This window comes from Cetorhinus maximus, chromosome 12 (assembly GCF_964194155.1).
Source record: "Cetorhinus maximus chromosome 12, sCetMax3.hap1.1, whole genome shotgun sequence".
NCBI lineage: Eukaryota > Metazoa > Chordata > Chondrichthyes > Lamniformes > Cetorhinidae > Cetorhinus > Cetorhinus maximus.
Window position 1 is genome coordinate 30,399,481 of NC_135890.1, and position 23,552 is coordinate 30,423,032.

The window sequence follows — 23,552 nt, forward strand, 5'->3', positions numbered from 1 at the left end:
AAATGTTCTCGGTGCCCAGTTCATCACTGGGCCAAGGGAAATGATAGAGAGGGGAAAGGATGAAGCTTGTATCTCTCTATCTCCCCCAGCCCCACAAACCTCCGCTATATCTGTGCTGATCTAATTTCGGCCTCTTGAGCATCCCCAATTTTAACTGCTCAACTATTGGTGACCATGTCTTCAGCTGCCAAGGTCCTAAACCCCACCAATTCTCTTCCTGTCTTCCTCCCTTTAGGACTTCTCTTAAAATCTACTCTTCTGACCAAGCATTTGGTCATCTGCCCTAATATTGCCTTATGTAGCTCTTCTGAAATACCTTGGGATGTTTTATTACATTAAAAGCGCTACATAAATATACATTGTTGTTGTCAGCATACATGACCCTTCATCTGCCGATGCATTCACCAAGGACAACAGGTTTTTGAGGATAAGTCATCCTCAGAGGATGCATTCTTTTCAGTTACAGTCATGCGTGCCTCATGGACAGAGTACAGTATACAGGGTACAGTGTACAGTATACAATGTTGAAAGTAGCAGTAGGAGAAAACTGCATATTCTCAGGGACTGAACAGAAAAACTCTTCAAAACTTGCTCCACATTCTTAATAGTTCACTAGTATGTCAAGGGTAACGTTCAGATTGGGTACCCACCAAAGACTTGGCCTGTGCTCCCATTTGAACAGGATAACTATCAGAACTCTAGAAGTAGCAAAAAAATGTACCAGGCATTTCACAAAGCAGCCAAATAAACTGTTCCACTTAAATGTAAATTTAACACTGAGAAAGACCGAGACCATAATTGCCCTTTCTGATCTTGCATTGCTAAATGTTCTGAGGTTTAGATAAGAGTGAGTGCCATTACCCATGACTCCTTTGAAACAGTTCACAAAGTATCCAATGAGGAGACCAAACAGTCTCTCTATCAACAGAAGCCTAAAACTGTTAAGCCCCCATTCCAATTTTAAAATTCCACTGTCTGTTGAATGGTTCTGGAGTTTCCACCATGCTTGGATAAAATAGAGCTCACCATTCAATGTGTTCACAAATTCCTTTAAAGTTTTAAAAGAACAGAATTAAAAACCAATATGAAAACTAAGTTGCAAATTCCTTTGCTTTATTCATCAGCTTTTAACGTGCAATACCTTCTGTTCACCCAACAAGAATTCATATCACAAAACAAAAATGGCTTTAAAGCAGTCTTATGACATTGCCCACTTAGAATAGTTTTAAAACAGGCTATTTTTAAGCAGCAGAGTTTAAATGACCTTTTATTTCAAGCTGATGTACCATCCCCTTCAAGCATGGAAAGAAATCAGATATAGTGAATAAAGATGAAAGATTACAGCTCAGAATACGTCAATCTGTCCCGGCTCCTTGAACTGCTGCAGTCCATGTGGCAAAAATGCTCACGCAATGCTGTTAGATTGCAAGTTTCAAGATTTTGACCCAACAATGATGAAGGATTGCTTAGAAATGCTCAAATCACGATTGTGTGCTATTTGGAAGGAGAGGCTGGAGGTGATGGCGCTCCCCTGCACCTGCTGCTCTTGTCATTCTTGTGGGAGAATTTTCTCCCTGTCGGACGGGCCAGTTGGGAGCGGACGCGGGCAGGCACGGAGCCGATCGCCACCCGCGATCAGCTGTGCGCCACCATTTTACGTGGGTGGGCCAATTAAGGCCTGCCCAGCATGACGCGCACCCAGTAGCGCTACCTGTGTGGGCGTGGGGAGGAGGAAGAGTCAGGGCCTGCGCTCTTTTGCACATAAGAGCGCAGAAATCTCCCTCACAGAGCTGCCTCAGGGAAATTAAGATCAAAATGGAAGTTGGAAAAAAAGAAAGAATAAAATTACTCAGACATGTCCCCTCATGTGACAGTTTCACATGAGCTGGGACATGTTTATCAATTGTCAAAAAAAAATTTTATTTATTCAATAAAACCTTCATGAAACCTTATCCCGCCCGTGAATGAGGTTTCATGCAAAATGCAAAGGCCGCTTGGGCTCTTTGCCTGCTCACCAACCTTAAGTTTGGATGGGCAGCCCTATCAATTTGTTTAATTGGTTCATTAACTACCTTAATAGGCCTTTGACAGTTCAGCGGACGCGCAGCCAACTCCAGTGCATGCCCACCGAATGAAAGATCGGAATGACACGCTGTGACGTCAGGACACACACCCGACGTCACCGCGCATCATTTTATGCGTTGGCGTGTGGGGCCCGCCCCCACACACTGAAGAGAAATTTCTGCCCTTGGTGTTGAAGGTCACTGATTTGGGAGGAGATGGTGGCGAAGCCTTTGTAAGAAGCTACAATGCATCTTATAGATAGTCCACACTGCAGTCACAGTACACTACTGGTGCAGGGAGTGGGTAGCAAAATACAGATACAAAACCACATCTGGTTCTTGGCACAATAAATTAGAGGACTTTAAACCAGCACAACTAGTGAATACTATCCTCAAAACACTAGAAATGTTGGTGTCCAAAACTCTTTCTGCCAGACTGCCCAGGACTCAGCAGGAACTGGTTGTAACTAATGTGGAAATAAAACAGATTTGCTGCCTACAACTGAATTAAAAAGGGGCACACCCATTTGATGGGAGGGGAGGTCACCTCACTACTTAGGGTATGATTTTCTTAAAGGGGCAGAGCCCACATGAATTTTTCCTCCCCACCTACTCCCCCATTAAAGAATGACAACATCCTATTTATAATTGCAGTTGAACATTGAAGGAGTGATAGAAAATATTAATAGACAATAGAATAAATAGAAAATATGTGGGGTTAAACCAGAAAGCCCCCCAAAACGGACACAGAGATTGTGATTCACCCAACCCGTTCAGTATAATACAGGCAGCACTCTAATGATTTCTGCACTAACAGCACTGTTCAGCAGCTGCACGCATCAGTAATATGATTGCTTGCAAGAATTACTTAAAGCTAGCCTGCACCTCTTAAAGGTACGGCCCTAACAGCACTGTGGGTGTACCTATACCCCATGGACTGCAGCGGTTCAAGAAGGCAGCTCACCACCACCTTCTCAAGGGCAATTAGGGATGGGCAATAAATGCTGGCCTAGCCAGCCACGTCCACATCCTGTAAATGAATAAAAAAAACATTGTGGCTAATAGAGATGCTGAGATCATTGGGAATAGTGCTAGGCAACAATCAAAAATTCCTGACCATGGGAGACAGTGTGCACCATGATTTTCAGATGCTGCATTGGAGATCTTGGTGAAAGAGATGGAACAGAGGAGAGAGGTCCTGTAAGCTCAGAAGGGGGTTGGTGCCCTTCAGAGACGTGTTCAGAAGGCAATGGCATAAGATGGTCAATGCTACATGGTTAGCTCCAAGAAAGAAGTTTAATAATCACACCCGAGTGGCGGAAGTCCATCTTCAAATGACACATTCTACCAACTGCACCTCCTGCTTCAGCAACTTCTCAGTCCACCACATTCCTATCACTCACTTACCAACATTCTTTAACTATCAGGACTCAGACCTAGCATTAAAAATCTTTACCTCACCCTCAAAGAATCAGAATCACAGAATCACAGTGCAGAAGAGGCCTTTCGGCCCATCGAGTCTGCACCGACACGTGAGAAACACCTGACCTACCTACCTAATCCCATTTACCAGCACTTGGCCCATAGCCTTGACTGTTATGACGTGCCAAGTGCTCATCCAGGTACTTTTTAAAGGATGTGAGGCAATCTGCCTCCACCACCTTCCCAGGCAGTGCATTCCAGACTGTCACCACCCTCTGGGTAAAAAAGGTTTTCCTCACATCCTCCCTAACAATAGGGTGTTATATTAGATGATTTACAATAACAATAGGGTAATTATATTAGGTGATTTCAACTTTCCCAACATTAATTGGGATAGACATAGGCCTGAATTTTCCCATCGGTGATTTGGAGGCAGGGCCCGCTCGCCAACGGGAAAATGACGCGGGATGACGTCGGGAGGAACCCCCAACGTCATCCCAGTCCCTTTAAATTTTTAGGAAGGCGGGCGCCTGCTGACCTGTCAATGGCCAATTGAGGCCATTGACAGGCTAATTAAGATGATTAAAGACCTGCCCATCCAACCTTAAGGTTGGTGGGCAGGCCAGGAGCCCCAGCGGGCTTCTGAAAAAACATGAAACCTCATCCACCGGCGGGTTGAGGTTTCATGTCCATTTTTAAAAAGTCTAATAAAGTTTATGTCCTTTTTATTAACATGTCCAATCTCGTGTGACATTGTCACATGAGGGGGACATGTTAATAATTTTTTAATTTTTCTATTTTTTGACTTTTCTTACCTGTCACTAATCTCCCTGAGACAGGACTTTGCCTCAGGGAGCAGTGCGCTCTTTCGCGCACATACGTGAAAGAGTGCACTTTGACAGCTAGGGATTCCCTCCCCCGAACAGGAAGCGCTATGCGCTTCCCGTCGGGCAGGCCGCTGGGCGGGCCTTAATTGGCCCACCCATTCAAAATGGTGGTGGGCCCCGTTTCAGTGGCGGGGGTTGGCTGTCCACCCGCCGCCGAGCTGGTGGGGCCCGCACGCCATCTGAGGGCAAGATTCTGCCCATTGTTTCAAGGGCTTGGATGGAGTGGATTTCTTGAAATGTGTACAGGAGAACTTTTTAGGTCAATATGTAGAGGGTCCAACAAGGGACGGTGCATTGCACAATTAGCAGTGTTGCAAGCCTCAAGCCACATCACCCACACAGGTTGCACATCACTCACTGACACCAGGCAAGGTGGCACACAACCAGAGGCGCCTGCATGTTCTAACTGCCATGGAGGAGACAATGGGGGCAATTATGAGAAGGGCCATGGCCAGTGGAGGGGCTGAAGCCAATGAAGATGAAGTGGGTGTCTTCATGCCTAACCCTCTTTATTTCATCTCACTTCTCCTTCATCCCACAATCTCTTCTGACAGAGAAGCTACTCCATTGGGCGTCGCTGGCTAGGCCAGCGTTTATTGCCCTAAGGCATTTAAGAATCAACCACATTGCTGTGGATCTGGAGTTACATGTTAGCCAGGCCAGATAAGGGCAGCAGATTTCCTTCCCTAAGGGGCATTAGTGAGCTAGATGGGCTTTTATGACAATCAGCAATGGTTCTTTGGCCATCATCAGACCTTTAATTCCAGACTTTTATTGAATTCAAATTTCACCATTTGCCATGGGATTCGAACCAGGGTCCCCAGGGGGTTACCCTGGGCCTCTGGACAATACCAATAAGCCAGGCTGGTGGTGTAAGTATGTGATAAAATGGTTTTGAAGCTTACATTCTCAACATTCCTTAATGAAAGCAAAACAAAGCCTTAATTTTATGGGAAAAGGTGTGCAGCCTTGAATTCCTGGCCGTGACAACATTTCAGAAAAATGAACATATGCCTTTGGTTGCTAGTGAAATGGAAGCTAATTGGAAGGTTGGATTTCAGCCTGTTGTGGTCAGGACGCAGGGTTCTCAAAAGGGCAGTTTCTTTTCAGCAGAGAGAGAACAGGACAATGTTTTAAAGCTGTCAGTGCAGGACCACTAAGGTGGAAATTCATGGCGCAGCTGGCAAAGGAGACCAAACAGGCTGATTCCGGAAGCAAGTGTTGTGAAGGATCCGGAAAGAATGCCTTTTGGTGGATATTGTACCAATGGAACTCGGGGTGGTAAAGCCGTTGTCGGATGGACTTCAGACCTAACTCCTGCGAGAACAAAGGTACTGAAACTCTACCTGGGGAGAACAAAACTTTGTGGGACATTATAGCTGAGAAAACCTGATGTTGGTTATTCTTACCTGTTCCATCTGATCCACTCCACTAGAAGTACGTACCAACTTTACAAGGTCTTCCTTCATTTTCTCCGCCCATGATCGTATACTGCAAGACAAAAGATGCCTGATTAGCTCAATGGTTTGTGGCATTGATTGTCACAAATGTAAATAATAGCGGACATATTATCTTCACAGAAATTTCTGCTTGGCTTAATCATGTTGATGGCAGTCAGCGACAACCCAGCTTTCTCTGAAGAGAAAAACTTTAAATGTAAAAATTTCACCCCTGTTATTTATTAAGCTGTTATTTATCCACTTGACCTCTCTTGTATGTGTTTTTCCCACAAAGGGTAATAGAAATTTGAAACTCTTCCCCAAAAGCCTGTGGATGCTGGGTGAATTGAAGTTTTCAGGCCTCAGACTGATAGGCTTTTATCAGGTAAAACTATCAAGGCACATGGATCAAAGGTGGATAAATGGAGTTGAGGTACAAATCAGCCATGATCTAATGGAATGGCAGAACAGGCATGAGGGGCTGAATTGCCTGCACCTGTTTCTAAGGGAAGAAATTTCCCCCTTCGGGGGGGGAAGGTCAGGAGAGCCGCTATTTTACGTGGGCGGGCCAATTAAGGCCCGCCCAGCGTGATGTCCGCCAGGGAGCGCATAGCGCTCCCCGTGCGGGCTAGGGGGGATTCCCTAAGCCGGGAGTGCGCTTTTTCGCACGTGCGCACGAAAGAGCACATAAGTGCTGCCTCAGGGAGATCGGCGCCAAATTCAAAAATGGTCAATGCACAAGCATAAAATTTCCCTGACATGTCCCCTCATGTGACACTGTCATGAGTTGGGACATGTCCATCAATTTTATTCAAACTTTAAAAAAATTTTAAAAGCCTTCATGAAACCTCACCCCGCCTGTGGATGAGATTTCATGCTTTTTCTGAAGCCTGTCAGGGCTTCCGGCCTGCCCGACAACCTTACGATTGGACAGGCAGGTCCATTAACTACTTGAATTACTTTTTAAATGGCCTCAATAGGCCGTTGACAGGTCAGCGGGCGCACAGCTGATTCAGCTGTGCCCCGCCGACCTGAAAATTGAGCTGACGCGGGGTGACGTTGGGAGTTCCATCCGACGTCATCCTGCATCATTTTACGCATCGGCAAGCGCCCCCCCCCAACCCCCGCTCGCCAACCTCAATATCCTGACCTATGTTCCTACATACTCATCTGGAAATGTATTTTTATCCAAAGTGTTTTTTTGTTAAAGTAAATGAAGGAAAATGTATAGAATGGGACTCACTAACTAATCTAAATATCACCCCTTTCCACAAAGTGATCCAGAGTTCTTAATCAAGAAACAGAGTGAGCTTTTTGTCTTAGTGAGATAATTCTTGCCTTTGAAGGTGAAGAGTTTGAACCTTGCTCCAGATAGCCCCAGCAAGTGGTGACTAGAATAACGTCAGCGGTAATAAATGTTACTGAAGAGCCTAATGCCTATCGCTCAATGAAATTGGCCTAGGATAACTGAAGCAGGCACTGGGCCTGCTTCACTAAGGATTCTTCACTCGTGAGGCAAGAGGGCCAATAATAATTTTGTGCAAAATGGGTTGGGTTCCAGCCCTACTCCAAAAAGCACTGCCGAGCGCAGGCTAGAGTGCAGCTATGAACTGGAATGTCGAATCCTGTGTGGGTACTTGCATCAAATAAAGTACATATTGTAAAGGAGAGACGGTTCTCTTTAGCCTTGGCTGCAACTTAGCTCAGAGAAGGTGCTCCAAAGTTAAAATCATGAAGAAGGCAACAAAACCACCTCACCAATCCTTTCCTAGTAAATGGCTTAAGAATCTAATTTATAAGACATAAATTAGGACCAGCCCGAGGGCAGAGCATAACAGGTGGATGAATGGACTTTAGAGCCCCTTCATAAAGAAACTGCACTGGATGAAGTCAAGAGGCTACTCTATCTGAGTATCAAAGTACCGAGCTCCCACTTCCAGAACTGTGAGGACTTCACTTGGCCTGCAATGTCCCACTTGGTGGGTTGCCAATATCCACTGTACCAGGTGCCCCCCAGGCATGTGGAGTTGCCCTGACTGCTTTCAAACATCTCTTAACAGCTGGCTCAAGAGGTTGTGGGCAGATATCCAACTCTCAGGCTTCCACCCACATCACTATAGAAAGCTGTAAGCAGCTCAGCGACAAGATAACATCAAAATTAACTTAACTGAAGAAGAAAGAAGGGTTTTTCAAAATTCAGTGATTGCTCTATCAGTACAGGGGTTACAAAATGTAACTTTAGTATTAGATTTCATATTAAGTAAAACCAGGTTTTGCAATGACAGAAGTAAAATCAAAACGATGTTTAAAATATTTTGAACTAATACAGCAAAACATCAAGCTGACACCTATATGGGTGTAAATTACAATCACATTTGGTTTAGGCATCAGACCTGGTTCACTAGTAGCAGTGTCACTTTTGAGTTCGAAGATTATGGGCACATCACTATGATCAGCTTTTAATTTCCTGTATTATTTCAAACTGAATTCTCAATTCTCAATCTGCAATGGTAGGATTTGAACTCATGCTCCCCAGATTATTAGTCCAGGGCTCTGGATTACTTGTCCAGCGAAACAGCCATTATGTTATCATGCCGCAATGCACTCTTGTGATTTTTCTGTCTACGTAATTAATGACTGAAACAAATATACATTCAAGATTCAAATGGTCACGGGGGTGGATATCACCTTAATCAGCCTGCTCTGTAATGACTGCAGTAATGTTACCACATTAGCTACTGGGGAAAGTTTGCTCAGACTACAGGATAATTTTGGCAAAGAACATTGGGCCTTCCATAATTAAAAATGCTTCGTTTTACTGTCCAAAATTAAGGACCAGCGGAAGATGCAATGAGGGGTGCAACGACATCATTGTGACCTTAATCATATCACGGCACTCTCCTTGTTTTACTAATCTAATAAAGTGTCATTGCATGATTTTTTTTTAGCCCAATGATATTGCCTCTTTAAGGCACCAAACGTTTTATCTATTCATCTGGAAGATGAAAACAGAAACTCATCATGAGATTAAGTAGGTCAAAAAATTCTGCCTTCTCTGTCTAAAAGAAGATAAATAATACAGGCATGTTAAAAATATTGCTGAGCAAAATAAATGTACACTACGACCCACAATCTTCTGAATATCCTTGCATGAGAAAATGCAAAGATGGAAAGCTTTAATTTGCTAATCCAAGAAAAAAAATTCAGTGATAAAAATAAAGAATTTTTCCTTGGGGAAAAGCGTTGCCCTAAATAATGCAGAGAGTTGAATTATCAAACTGCAGCTTTCGAGCCATCAAACATTTTTGTAAACAAAATTGCCTTTGTTAAACATATATCTGGGTTTCTACAGAGTGCGTTATTTCTGGTCAGGACTACAGAACCGGGATCACTTCACACTTTATGTCAGGAACTGAAAATGGCCATACATTCACCAATTCCTGGCCTCGGTGTACCAACAGTGGCCATAATATGGCAGTTCCTTAAGTAAGTCCATCCACTGAAGTTCACTTTTCTGCTGTTGCCACCTTATAGTGATGCCATGTAAGGGAGAAGCAGAGGCTTCGCTCCCATGTGAATATCCTGGATATCTTGGCAGTGAGTCAGGATAACTGAATCCAGGCAGAAGTGCAGATTCCAAACACTGGAGCCCAGGCCTGCTAAGGGGCCATATTATGGTCACCCATGGTACACCTAAGCTAGGAATACTGGGTGACCAAGTGGTGAAAATGGCCCCCGCCTAAAGGTCCAGGGTCAGATCACGGGAGATAAAAAATGTTGTTTTCCGAAATATTTTAACAGCTTTGGAGGCCTTGATGAAATCCAGAATCCTCTTTTGGTATAGGGACCTGACATTCTCTCCAGTCCTGGGAACTTATGCCAAACGTTCTGGCATCTTTGGTGTGCGTGAACACCCTTCATGCCCCTCCAGTCCATTAAAATCTTTCAGACTGTGGGATCTGCCCATGACCCTTTGAACATTAGCGGGTAGGCATCAAAGGCATCTTGGCATTTATTCCCCACAATTTCAGTGATGTAAATATTAGCCTAGTTGCAATGTAAACATGTGGTGATAAAAAGCAAGGCACCAAAATCAGGCATTGCCTTCATATGTTTTAATCTTGTTGGCCTTTCTGCCAGCTGTTTATCAATACAGAATCTAGTCAGTCATCTACACCTGTCACAAATGAACCAGCACAATGAAAGTGGTCATAAGCAAAACTCTATCTCACAAAACCAGTTACGCTTGAACACTCTGCATGTCATACATGGACTCCCTTGAGTGCTGCCTTATCTCTGAGAAATGACACAATAGAACTTTTAAAAAAGCAACTGCCTTTTAGAAAAGGGCTAATATCTTGATATCTTTGCGTATTTTCATTTCATAGAAGCTCTGCATAATATTATGCCACATTCATACAAGTGGACCTAGCTGATGTAGCATAGCCTTGTCAATCCTATTGTGCATGCACCACAGCCGCAGAATGAAGACTTCTGGCTAGTGTCGGTGCTGCATTTTAAAGCAATAGAATTTCACAACTGCTCGACTTTATACTCAAAGCTTTCCCCCACATTATTGTACCTTCCAATAAACTAATTTTCTTTTAAAGAGGTGGCATTTGGAAGCCAGTGGTAAACTACCTGGAAACCACAGTAAATCCAGCAGTACCACCAACCCACACCCCCGACGCACCAGCACTCCTTGTCAACAGTGGGAACTGCCATCCAGATTCAGGTAGGAATGAGGTTCACAACTGGCCGGGTTCTTGTTCCTATGAATCTGCATTCAATTTCTGCTTTTTTTTCCCCCTCGCCATTGCTACTACCAAAAGAGCCAACACAAAAGCTGCGTAGTTGCTGCTGTCACTGTCTTGATCCGTTACAACAGGCATGTCTGGCATTGTGCATGGCGATGGAGTTCCATCTTCAGCAAGGGGAACTCTAATTTCAATTAGAACATTTGTTAAAGTAAATGCATGCAGCATCAAAATCCCTCTCCCCTCCCACCAATTAAGCATTTGGCAGCCTGCACACTGACAGCCATCAACACATTTGGAATTGCATTGATTTGCATTCTGAGCTCAACTCTTCTCTCCTTATCCTAGGGTCTTCAATCCTGCTGGGTGAGACCAGATGGTTCGCTCATCTCCATATATGAATCAAAATGCCAAAAATAGCTAATGACTCAAGGTGCAGGTAAATATTGAAATAGTAGAAATTAGTAAAATGGGTAGAAATAAAAGAAAAGTAAAAGGAAAAATACTGCAGATGCTGGAAATCTGAAATAAAAACAGAAAATGTTGGAACAACTCAGCAGGACTGACTGTTGTATAATTAAGCTTTGTTTATTGCTGCTCCATAAAGATCTGATATCTCCATTCCCACCCCAGAGCCATGAACACAGGCCCTGATTTTCACCCCGGGGTCAGAAGTGCAGAGAGGGGGAATTTCCCAGCTCCGCCAACTGGACCCAGGATAAAGGGGCCCAGAAGTTTGGATTTTTGTTCCCGGGGGGAAGGCTAGATTAGGAGTCGGGCCCAATGCACCTGGAACAAGGCGCTGTTGGGTGCAGAGGCAGACTGGGTGGAAGGCACTTTGTTGACTTATTAAGGAGGCACTTTGTTGACTTTATTAAGGAAAGATTAGAACAAAAAACAGCGTTCCAGCCCTCAGTCCCTCACCTCCCACACACTCCCCATCCATACCAACCAATGCCTCCTCATGCCCCTATACCCAATCCCAATGGCCCCTCATACTCTTCATGTCACCCTTTGCCCCTCCACCCATACCCCATGGCCTCTCATACCCCCTATGTCAACCCATGCCCCAGTCATCCCCTAATCCTTTATAGCCCCATGGCAACCTAGTGCCAACTCATGCCAACCCATGCCCCAACCCACCACCCTTTGCCCTTACCTCCTCTATGCCAACTCACCTACTATCCACCATGGGCAAACTTCAGGAGCCATTCTAATATAAAATAATGTATCTATAGATGTCACTACTTTAAAAACAATCTCATTGATAAAAAGAAACACTCAATACATTGAAATTCCTTCAACTAATCTCTTATGAAAACAAAAATTTCACTTAAGTACTTAATTCCTGATGAAAACAAACATCTTTATCCTATAACCGCTTAGAGCTGTCAATCACATTGTTCACTTAACAGGCACCCCACTGTGATAATGTTACATTGTAAAGTCAGACATGCAGTGTAAATCCTATAATGATAACTCTCAGGTTTATGTCAACAGACAAAATTAATTAGCAGGCATTGATTTTTTTAAGCCCAGCAAAGTTAAATCCCTTGATTACTTTGACAGATCTAATGGCCAAGATTTTACAACCCCTCCCACCTGGCAGGATATTATGGTCCACGGAACTGAATGGAGATTTAAATGGCTTTTTGCATCTGTGGCGGGGGGAGGGGGAGAGGGAGGCATGCTACAGCAGGGCCCTAAAATCCTGGCCAATGAGTTTTGACAGTTCTTTGACAGCTTGACAGTTCTTTGACAGCTTGACAGTTCCAATAAGTTTATGCACTTCTTAAGCAAAATCGTGTCTACTTTTAACAATGGGTACCTTACCTCTCCCAAAGAGTGCTGTACTTCTCCCAAAAGGTGTCCCTGGACCATATCCAAAGGGGTACCTTACCTCTCAAAAGGGTACCCTGGCTATCCAAAAGAATCCACAAGTTTCACACCTGCTCCAACCAGACCTAATCTGCAAACTTCAGAAATCTACCTCACCAAAATCACACAAGTGGAGGCAGCTGCTGATTTATATGGGCAGCTGCCTCCATGAACCATGGATGTGTGATTTATAACCCACCCTTGCGAAAATGGTGGAGGCTGCGTTCAGTAGTGGCACTTCTAGATTCAGGCCTCTGCTGGCATGTTTGCACAGGGAGCCTCTCCATATGTGTGAAAATTCAAGCCATAATCTAGGCTGACCCATCAGTGCAGCACTGATAGAATACTGCACTGTTGGAGGTGCTGTCTATCAGATGAAATGCTAAGGTGAGGCCCCATGTGCACATTCAGATAGATGTCAAAGATTCCGTAGCAGTGTTCAAAGATCGGAGGAGCTCTCCCAGTGCCCTGGCCAACATTAATCCAACAGCCAGTAGTAGCAAATGAAAAAAAAGATCATTTATCTGTGCACAAACTAGCTACCACAATTCCCTTCATTAAAACAATGGCCACACTGGAAAATTATTTTATTGGCTATGAAGTGCTTTGACATACTGATGTCATGAAAAATGCTTTATAAAATGCAAATACATTATTCTTTCTCATTGCTGAATCTCGTAGAACACCCAGATCCCTTTTCACTTTACTTGTTTTTACACCAGCCACAGTATCCTGGTCAGATCAATCAATTTTTCCTGCTATCATATAGGATCTTGCATTTATCACCATTACAGTTCAATTGGTATTGATATAACTAATTGCAAAATTTATGAACCATCTTTTGTATGACCCTGGCTGCTTAGTCTTTCTTGACAGTTCTCCCCGCCACTCCTCCACTACCCCACTCACTCTCATCTGTTAACATCTGTGAGCACAGTCAATTTGTATTGGATTCCTATATCTAATTTATAAATCTTGCTTAGGAACATGCACTGATCATAAAAGAGTCAGCTCTATTAAATGCTGTGCACCATGTTGTTCGTCAGGACTGTGGTTAATCACAAGAATATTTAGGAATTGTCAGGAAACATAGTTAAGCTTTACCAAATCAAAGTAGGTTACAGAACCAGAGAGAGAAAAAAATGCGTGATAAATATCATTCTCCAATGCTGCACTCATTGTTATATCATCATATTTTGTGAGTATTGTTGAACAGAGCTCCATATATGAATCAGGTCAAAGGATCTTTCCTTTAATTCCATTGTTCGAGCTTTCATTAAATGTACAGACTACTTCAAAATGTTGTACAGTATTAGAAACATAGAAACATAGAAAATAGGACCAGGAGTAGGCCATTTGGCCCTTCGAGCCTGCTCCACCACTCATTATGATCATGGCTGATCATCCAACTCAATAGCCTGCTCCTGCTTTCTCCCCATATCCTTTGATCCCTTTCACCCCAAGAGCTATATCTAACTCCTTCTTGAAAACGTACAATGTTTTGGCCTAACCACTTTCTGTGGTAGTGAATTCCACAGGCTCACCACTCTCTGGGTGAAGAAATTTCTCCTCATCTCAGTCCTAAATGGTCTACCCCGTATCCTTAGATTGTGACCCCTGGTCCTGGGCTCCCCACCATCGGGAACATCCTTCCTGCATCTACCCTGTCTAGTCCTGTTAGAATTTTATAGGTTTCTAAGAGACCCCCTTTCATTCTTCTGAACTCCAGTGAATATAATCCCAACCGACTCAATCTCTCCTCATAGGTCAGTTGACAGGTCAGCGGGCAGACAGCTGATCTCACTGTGCCCCCGCCTTCCTGAAAATTTAAATGGGGCGTTGGGTTCTCCCCAACGTCATCCTGCGTCATTTTCGCGTCAGCGAGCGGGCCTCGCCCCCTGCTCACCGATGGCAAAATTCAGCCCAATAAGTCATCTGATTTAGTTGTCAATATGGATGCCTTCATAACACTGTCCACTAGAATACTTATGTTTTCCTGGCACACAGAATTGCTATGTTGAGGGACTGGCCATTTACATTTTAACATCCCCAGGAAGTGCAATTGATTACAAGCCTGTGACTTGAGGTAAAATTAGTGGCTGTTTCAGCAACCCCAGAGGCCTGCCATTACATTTTCCTTTCCTCCACTTTCTCCCAACCAACATTCCCACTGAGATGAGTTTCCTGACTGAGGCAAGAACCAACCAGAAGTTCATCCAGAATATTCCAATTAGCAAACAGAAGTTTCACTGCACCAAACTTACACTGGCCGGCTGTAAAAGAGGAAATCTCCCCCTAAGTTTCTTCAATGTTAAAGTGATACTCTTGCTGTAAAATGATGATGGCTTGCTGCCACATAAAGCCAATGGCTGCACCTTTACTCATAGTATTATGGCACTGCAGTCACATACAATCATAGGTGCCTGATGCCAGAAACCTTTGTTGGCCAAATTCCCCTGTGATTTGTAGTAAAAGTACACTTGGACATATTACAGCACACAAAAATAAACGGTGACTGGTATGAAATGACTGCGGCTCAGACTGACTCACCATGGCAGGAGCAACCTTTCCTCTCAATCAAACCCCCAAGTCCACACTCTACCTCTCAATCACTAACCAGAAATGAGCCTGACCTGAGTGAGGTAAGGGCAAGTAGCTCCCACTGCTCCGCTTGTCAACACCAACGAACATATATGAAGGTTCCATATAGAAATCTATCTCAGGCTTTGGGTGATTTGATAAATAGCTTGGGTTTCACTCTCATAGCTTAGGATGTCACCTGAAACATTCCCTGTGTTGTTGCCGTGTAGGTCATGCACTATTTCATGGTCTGACAAGATAAAGTGGGTAGCTTATGGGATTTTTTTTATTTGCCACACAGCTGCTCAGCACAAAAGGCAAGGATGTGACTTTTACAGCAATGTGATCAATATGCCACCTTCTGCATTATTAAATTGAGTTAGGAACCAGATAAAATATGCAAGGAAAAAAATACAACAATTTTTGTATTGTCGGTTGCTTAAACAGTAAGTTTGAACTACAGTCATATAAACAGCAGTCACATTTGTATCCAATAGCCATTCACTTTGCCTTAAATATAGTTACATGGGTGTATGTGTAATTAAAGTTAAGCTGGCTTCACTTCAAGAATTTTTCATGTGACAATAATACAGCATATCAGTGGGAACACCAGCAACTCATAAATATTCAATGTTTGTGCTTGTATACTGAATCTACCATTTCCAGTGTAACTTCAATACCAATCATCCTATTATATAATTTTCCTTGTATCAGGGGAATTCATTTTAAAGATCACTGGATCCACCAAGATCCAAAAAACTGCACTTTAAACTTTATTTTGAGCTTGTTTTTTCTTTTCAAAATGCTTTGAATTTAAAAGATGCAGACTAATGAAACAGGAAGGGCATTTTATGAAGAGCTCATTTATTGTTACGTTAGATCCTGCATTTTTCCCCTGCAGCCCCAATGCTGCCAGCATCCCCTCAGTATCCTGCCCGGGTAGCCTTTCAGTGTGACCCTACACTGTGAATGTCAGCAGGCTGTTTTACCACTAGGGAAAATCCCAGATGAGCCCAGTCCTGCCTTCATCTGAAATCCATGAGGAGACAGGTTCCACCAATAGTCTCTGTCGTGATATCAGTTAGAAACAGGAACCCTAGCTGATGTTATTCCTCCATAGTCCAAGGATTAATATGGCTGATTATGGCTGGGATTTTCCATGCCTCCTGGTGTTCGGTGGCGGGAGGGGACAATATGGTGAGAATGCCAAAAATCGGTTTCACAACGTCGTGAAACCAGTTTGCAATCCTCTGCTCTGCCCACCAATGGCGGGCTGCGTTTCCTGCCATCGGACGTCAGGAACCTCATTGTAATACATCTGTATATCATTATTATGCTAGCTCGCCAGAATCGACCCCCCGCCCCCGCCACTACTGGATCGTCAGCCCATGTCGGCGTGATTACAACAGTATATAAAAGGCTGCTGGAGTGCACTTTGAGGGGATCTCGGAGGCGAGTACATAGTAACGCTGCGGAGCGCTCACCCGGGTCATCCATTGGACTTCAAGGTTGAGGCGTGCTGGGGGCGGGGGCATAGGGCTGTCCTGTGGTTGGGGCATGTTGGAGTTGGGCCTCTACCTTATCTGCCCACTCAAGCAAGACAGAGGTATCAAAGTGCCACCAAGTGCTCCAGAGCTTTTCACCCCTCAGGCACAGACTGCAAACTAATGAGCGTTTCAGTGGACTGCAGAACAGTTGGACGACTGGGCACGTTGTACAATCTCCTTGCTAAAGCTGGCCATGGAGCAGTCACTGGTGGAGGCGCTCACAGCCCCTTGCAATGTCATCATCCAGGTTTGGATCAGTGTCCCCCATGGTTCAAGCTAACAACACAGCCTTGTAGTGCGGGTTAGGAGAATGCCTGTGCCTGAGCTGAGAGCACAGTATGCAGTCCAGTGGGCAAAGATGCCGCCGATTGCTCAGGTGGACTGGGGCAGAGGTGGGTGGGGTTTTGGGCAGCCATGCAGCGCACTAATCTCTGGCCTTCCAAGTGGTGGCCAGCACTCTCCAGGATGTGTTAAGGGGCCTTCAGATTTAACCAAGAGAGGTTCTTAGTGCACCCATGCTAACCCACGCATCTCTCTCTCTTTCATCCTGCAGGAGGAGTACATCAGGATCATGGAGACTGGTGAACCAGCTGCATGCCACGTGGCTTACAGAGAGAGAAGACGAGAGAGAAGAGAGTGACTGAGGTGCCCGGCTACATAGAGGGAGGAGCAGCAACCTCTAGAAGGGGCGGCTGGGGCTCCCGCACACGCCGCCGAAGAGCCACAGTGAACCATTGCTGGTTGGCGCCTAGCGACACCCAGAGTTTATAGGCGCCGCCTTTCATTCCTGCAGACGACTGAGAACCAGTGTTGCTGAAGACTGCGTAAATCTAGAGAAATGGTCGGTCACATCTGCCACCTGCTGCAAGATTTGGCGCCACAGGGACATGGAGGGTATCCACTGCCAGTGGCCATGAAAGTGACAGCAGCGCTCAGTTTCTACGCCAGTGGCTCCTTTCAGAGTTCCACAGGTGACCTCTGTGGAATATCACAAGTCTCCACCCACAAATACATCCATGAGGTCATGGATGACATCTTTGCGAGGGCACACAACTTTGTGCATTTCATTCAGGACCAGGACAGCCAGGATGGAAGAGCGATTGGATTTGCTCAGGTCTTGGGTTTCCCACAGGTGCAGGGTGCCATCGACTGTGCTCACATGGTGCTCAGATCTCCATCGCAACACACGGTCAACTGTGTCAGCTGCAAGGGTTTCGAATCACTGAATGTGTAGCTATTGTGCGACCACCATAAACACATCCTGCAGGTCTGCGCATGGTTTCCAGGGAGTGTGCATGCCTCCTGTATTCTCAGTTAGTTACAGATGCCTGAGGTCTTCCAGGGTCCATAGAAGTTGCAGGGATGGCTCCTCGGGGACAAGGGCTACTGACAGAGGACATGGATGATGACACCCGTGCAGCAGCCTCACACTGCAGCAGAGCGAGGGTGTGATAGGGCTCATACTGCAGCTCACAACTTGGTGGAGCAAACCATCGGGATGCTGAAAATGAACAAAGAACAAAGAAAAGTACAGCACAGGAACAGGCCCTTCGGCCCTCCAAGCCTGCGCCGATCATATTGCCCATCAACTAAAACATTTTGCACTTCCGGGGTCCGTAACCCTCTATTCCCATCCTATTCATGTATTTGTCAAGCTGCCTCTTAAACACCACTATCATACCTGCTTCCACCACCTCCTCTGGCAGCGAATTCCAGACACTCACTACCCTCTGCGTAAAAAACTTGCCCCGTACATCTCCTCTATAGTTTTCTCCTCTCACCTTAAATCTATGTCCCCTAGTAATTGACTCTTCCACCCTGGGAAAAAGCTCTATCTACTCTGTCCATGCCACTCATAATTTTGTAAACTTCTTTCAAGTCGCCCCTCAATCTCCGTCGCTCTAGTGAGAACAATCCGAGTTTCTCCAACCTCTCCTCATAGCTAATAACCTCCAGACCAGGCAGCATCCTGGTAAACCTCTGCATCCTCTCCAATGCCTCCATATCCTTCTGGTAATGTGGCGACCAAAATTGCATGCAATATTCCAAGTGTGGCCTAACCAAGGTTCTATACAGCTGCAGCATGACTTCCCAGCTTTTATACTCAATACCCCTGCCAATGAAGGCAAGCATGCCATATGCCTTCCTGACTACCTTATCCACCTGCGTTGCCACTTTCAGTGACCTGTGGACCTGTACACCCAGATCCCTCTGCCCATCGATGCACTTAAGGGTTCTGCCATTTACTGTATAATTCCTACCTGTATTAGACCTTCCAAAATGCATTACCTCACATTTATCCAGATTAAACTCCATCTGCCATTTCTCCGCCCAAGTCTCCAACCGATCTATATCCCGTTGTATCCTTTGACAATCCTCTTCACTTTCTGCAACTCCTCCAACCTTAGTGTCGTCTGCAAACTTACTAATTAGCCTAGTTACATTTTCCTCCAAATCATTTATGTATACTACAAACAGCAAAGGTCCCAGCACTGATCCCTGCGGAACTCCACTAGTCACAGCTCTCCATTCAGAAAAGCACCCTTCCACTGCTAACCTTTGTCTTCTATGACCAAGCCAATTCTGTTTCCATCTTGCCAACTCACCTCTGATCCCGTGCGATTTTACCTTCTGTACCAGTCTACCATGAGAGACCTTGTCAAAGGCCTTACTGAAATCCATGTATATAACATCCACTGCCCTTCCATTATCGATCATCTTTGTCACTTCCTCGAAAAACTCGATCAAGTTAGTGAGACATGACCTCCCCTTCACAAAACCATGCTGCTTCTCACTAATACGCCCATTTGCTTCCAAATGGTAGTAAATCCTGTCACGAAGAATCTTCTCCAATAATTTCCCTAACACTGACGTAAGGCTCACCGGCCTGTAATTTCCTGGATTATCCCTGCTACCCTTCTTAAACAATGGAACAACATTGGCCATTCTCCAGTCCTCTGGGACCTCACCCGTAGCCAGTGAGGATACAAAGATTTCTGTCAAGGTCCCAGTAATCTCCTCCCTTGCCTCCCTCAGTACTCTGGGGTAGATCCCATCCACCTTAATATTCTTCAAGACGCCTAACACTTCCTCTTTTTTGATCTCAACATGATCCAGGCTATCTACACATTCTTCCCTAGACAAATCGACTGCTAAGTCCTTCTCTTTGGTGAATACTGATGAGAAGTATTCATTTAGTATCTCTCCCATTTCTTCTGTCTCCACACACAGATTCCCACCTCTGTCCCTGAGTGGGCCTACCCTTTCTCTGGCTACCCTCTTGCTTTTTACATATGTATAAAAGGCCTTGGGATTTTCCTTAATCCTGGTTGCCAGTGACTTTTCATGATCCCTTTTAGCCCTCCTGACTTCTTGCTTAAGTTTCTTCCTACTTTCTTTATATTCTCCACGGGCTTCATCTGTTCCCAGCCTTCTAGCCCTTACGAATGCTTCCCTTTTCTTTTTGGCTAATCTCACAATATCCTTCGTTATCCAAGGTTCCTGAAACTTGCCTTGCTTATCCTTCATCCTAGCAGGAACATGCCGGTCCTAAATTCTTATCAACTGACGTTTGAAAGCCCCCCACATGTCAGTTGTTGATTTACCCTCAAACATCCGCCTCCAGTCTAGATTCCTCAGTTCCTGCCTAATATTGTTATAATTAGCCTTCCCCCAATTAAGCACCTTAACCCGAGGACTCCTGTTATCCTTATCCACCAGTACCTTGAAACTTACTGAATTATGGTCACTTTTCCCGAAATGCTCCCCTACTGAAACTTCGACCACCTGGCCGGGTTCATTCCCTAATACCAGGTCCAGTATTGCCTCTTCCCTAGTTGGACTATCTACATATTGTCTCAGGAAGCCCTCCTGGATGCACCTTACAAATTCTGCACCATCCAAACCCCTAGCACTAAGTGATTCCCAGTCCATATAGAGAAGTTCCAGTGCTTGGACTGGTCTGGTAGAGCCCTGCAATATAGTCCACAGATGGTATCACGTATCATTGTCTTCTGCACCTTTACAACCTGGCGCTGCAACAAGAAGTGTAGCTGACTGAGGAGGAGGTGCAGGAGCTGGAGATCTCCTCCAATGGGGATGTGGGGGAGGAGGTTCTTGAAGGCGACAGGGATGAGGCCCTCGCACTGGCCAGATGAGGCAGGCGCACTGGGGAGCCCCTCATAGCTGCTAGATTTGTGCAGGCTAATGACGATATGCAGCGAGGAGACACCGTAGATCCTCACATTGCAGCTACGAACGTTTGACTCCAGCCTGGATTATGGCAGCACACATACACTCTCTGTGAGAACGCTCCTGTCATGCAAACTCAGTGGAGGCCCTAATAGTCACCTAATTGAAGGAGGATGATGATGAAGACATGCAGTGAGGATACTCCATAGATCTTCACATAACCTCTGAGAATGTCTGACCCCTGTTTGGCCAAGGACAGCTCGCTTGCACTCTGTGGTCAGGGTCATATCATAGAGACGCAGCCATGAAACTTTAGAAGCATCTGATCCTTTGTCTGCCTTCAGCACCTGACACCTTCAGGAGCACAGCGTCACTGGTCACAAATGCTGAATAGATGGGGGCCAGCACCACCTTCAAGGTGCTGAGAGCACACAGAGAGAATGAGAGAACTCTGTGACACCTGCCCACTACATTCTGGCAGCAATGACCAGCACTGTCGAGGTGCAGGCATCAGTAATGAGTACAGGGAGTGTGAGGCCAGACCATCACTTTGGCCTGAAGACTGCGCAAAACATGGAAAAGAGTCCCTGGACTGAGACACCTGCCTTTATCTTGTGCAGAAAGGTTTCACATCTGAGTGACAAGAACATTGCTCATCAGACCAAGGAGCCATAGGCAGGGAGACATTCTTGGGAATTTATTGACAATAGTGATTAACACTCATGCCCAGGCTGTCCTGGACCAAGGTCTCCATGGCAGCCACCATCCTACTAGTGTTGACCTCAGTGCATTGGCATGCCGGCGCTATCGCCTCAGCCTGAAGGCAGACGGACTCCTCCATTGTGCCTTGCAATCTGAGGAGTGCATCGAACATCCCTTCCTGTTGGTCCCGAGCTTGCCTTTGCAGCTCCAGCAACTGTTACATGACTGAGTCCAGAGGCTTGGACTCGGCGTGTTTCCCCGGAATGCATCATTAATGCGGGGGGTTTGGGCAATGTAGCATAAAAAGCTGCCATTGCGGCCGGCGGGTACCAACCTCTACCGCACTCAGTGCAAATTTCGTTCGATTCCGCCCTATATTACTGCCCTGGGTGGCCACAGCATAGACCAGGATCAGTTCTATCAAGTTCAGAGAGCTACCTCAATGCAAAGCTTTTTTACTATTAGGTCTCCCACAGATGCTAATTTTAAAATATTGAGCAAACTGGAAACCTGAATTAAAAACAGAAAATGCTGATTGAATGTCATTGACCTGAAACGTTAACTCTGTTTCTTTTTCCACAGATTCTGCCAAACCTGCTGAGTATTTCCAGCACTTTCTGTTTTTAATTTGTGTTGCTGTTTATCCTCCACATGAACAATTGTCACACACCCAGTGTGCCAGCCCTTTTTGCATATCCTTTCCTTCCCCTTCCCTCCAACCACCTATCTAATGTTAATTTGGGCTCAGCTGGGATTGGGTGAAGGCAGGGTAGTTAACATACAACAACAACTTGCTTCTAATTGATGCCTTTCATGTAATATAACATGCCAAGCTGCTTCACAGGAGCATTAGTGAACAAAAGATTGACACTGATCTACGTAAGGAGTTATTAGGCCAGATGACCAAATGTATGGCCAAGGAGGAAGGTTTTAAAGGCATCTTTAAGGAGGAAATAGAGGTAGAGCGACAAAGAGGTTTGGGCAGGGGTGGGGGCAGGTAGGGATGGAATTCAACTGCTTAGGCCTTGGCAACTGAAGGATTGGCCGCCAATGGTGGAGAAATTAAAATCTGAGATGGTCAAGAAGCCAGAATTGAAAGAGCACAAATCTCGGGAGCTGAAAGGCTGCAGGAGGTCACAGAGGTAGGGAGTTGCAAGGCCATGAAGGTACTTAAAAACAAGGATGAGAGTTTTAATATTCCAATTAAGCTCTTTATAAGGTGTTTTTATTGGTTAATATAGCTTGCCTGAAATGTAGTATTCTATTAGCTTTTCTTCTGGTTTTAGGCATTTGAGGTGCAGGGAATATATGTTCAAAAGGTGATAATGCTTTTTGCATTTTACTCCTTGGCACAGTCGCAAAGAATATTTAACCTTGTTACTAATCCTGTCCAACAGCCCATGCTGAAAGTATATATGAGCAAATGTTATCTAAGGACAAGATCAGGCTCAACTATGATGCCCACATTGACAAACAGCCTACTGACACGCAAGCCTGGACTTCCTACCCGGGAGCAATCCACTCTGGAATTGTGACAATGCAAGAATAAAGTACTGCAGGTTAAAGGGCCAGCCATACTCAGAATCATCTTGGCTGCAGGGGACTTTGGGAGTAATTTTAACCAAACCCATCCAGTGACAACCTGGTGGAATCAGGTCGATCACCTCGCCTGATTTTACTCTCCATCGAAGTCCAGGGGTATAAAACTGGTGTTCGGCTCAATCCCTGTCACATTCCTGTCAGGTGGGTTACGTTCAAATTCATCCCCTTGTGTTTGTTGCCTGAAAGCTAGAGAGGTCAGTTCCAAGGCACAAAATCTCATCCTCCCCTCCTTCCACTTTGCAAATTTCAACATGGGAATGTTACTTCAGGAGAGGAAGCTAAAACAGGAGATGAGACCCTCCTTGGAACTGGCAAAAGGAGAGCCCAGGATAGTCTTCAGCAAGCCAGCAAGAATGAAATGGCCATCACAGCCAGCGCAAATTCAACCATCCATGCATGGTTATTCAGTTTTACATAAATGTTTAATTACCTTATTAGGTAAAGCAAAAAAAAGAGGCGTGAACCACTTAACCACATCTTCCAA

General features: G+C 45.0%; 1 protein-coding gene across 2 annotated transcripts in view; it reads right to left on the reverse strand.

The window, feature by feature from the left end:
• Positions 1-23,552, reverse strand: part of LOC144687340 (voltage-dependent calcium channel subunit alpha-2/delta-1-like) — a 693,974-nt gene that overhangs the window by 622,769 nt on the left and 47,653 nt on the right. For both annotated transcript variants that reach the window (XM_078553326.1, XM_078553325.1), the window contains exon 2: positions 5,782-5,863. In XM_078553326.1, the coding sequence (XP_078409452.1) occupies positions 5,782-5,863 (82 nt within the window). The remainder of the gene's footprint in view (positions 1-5,781; positions 5,864-23,552) is intronic.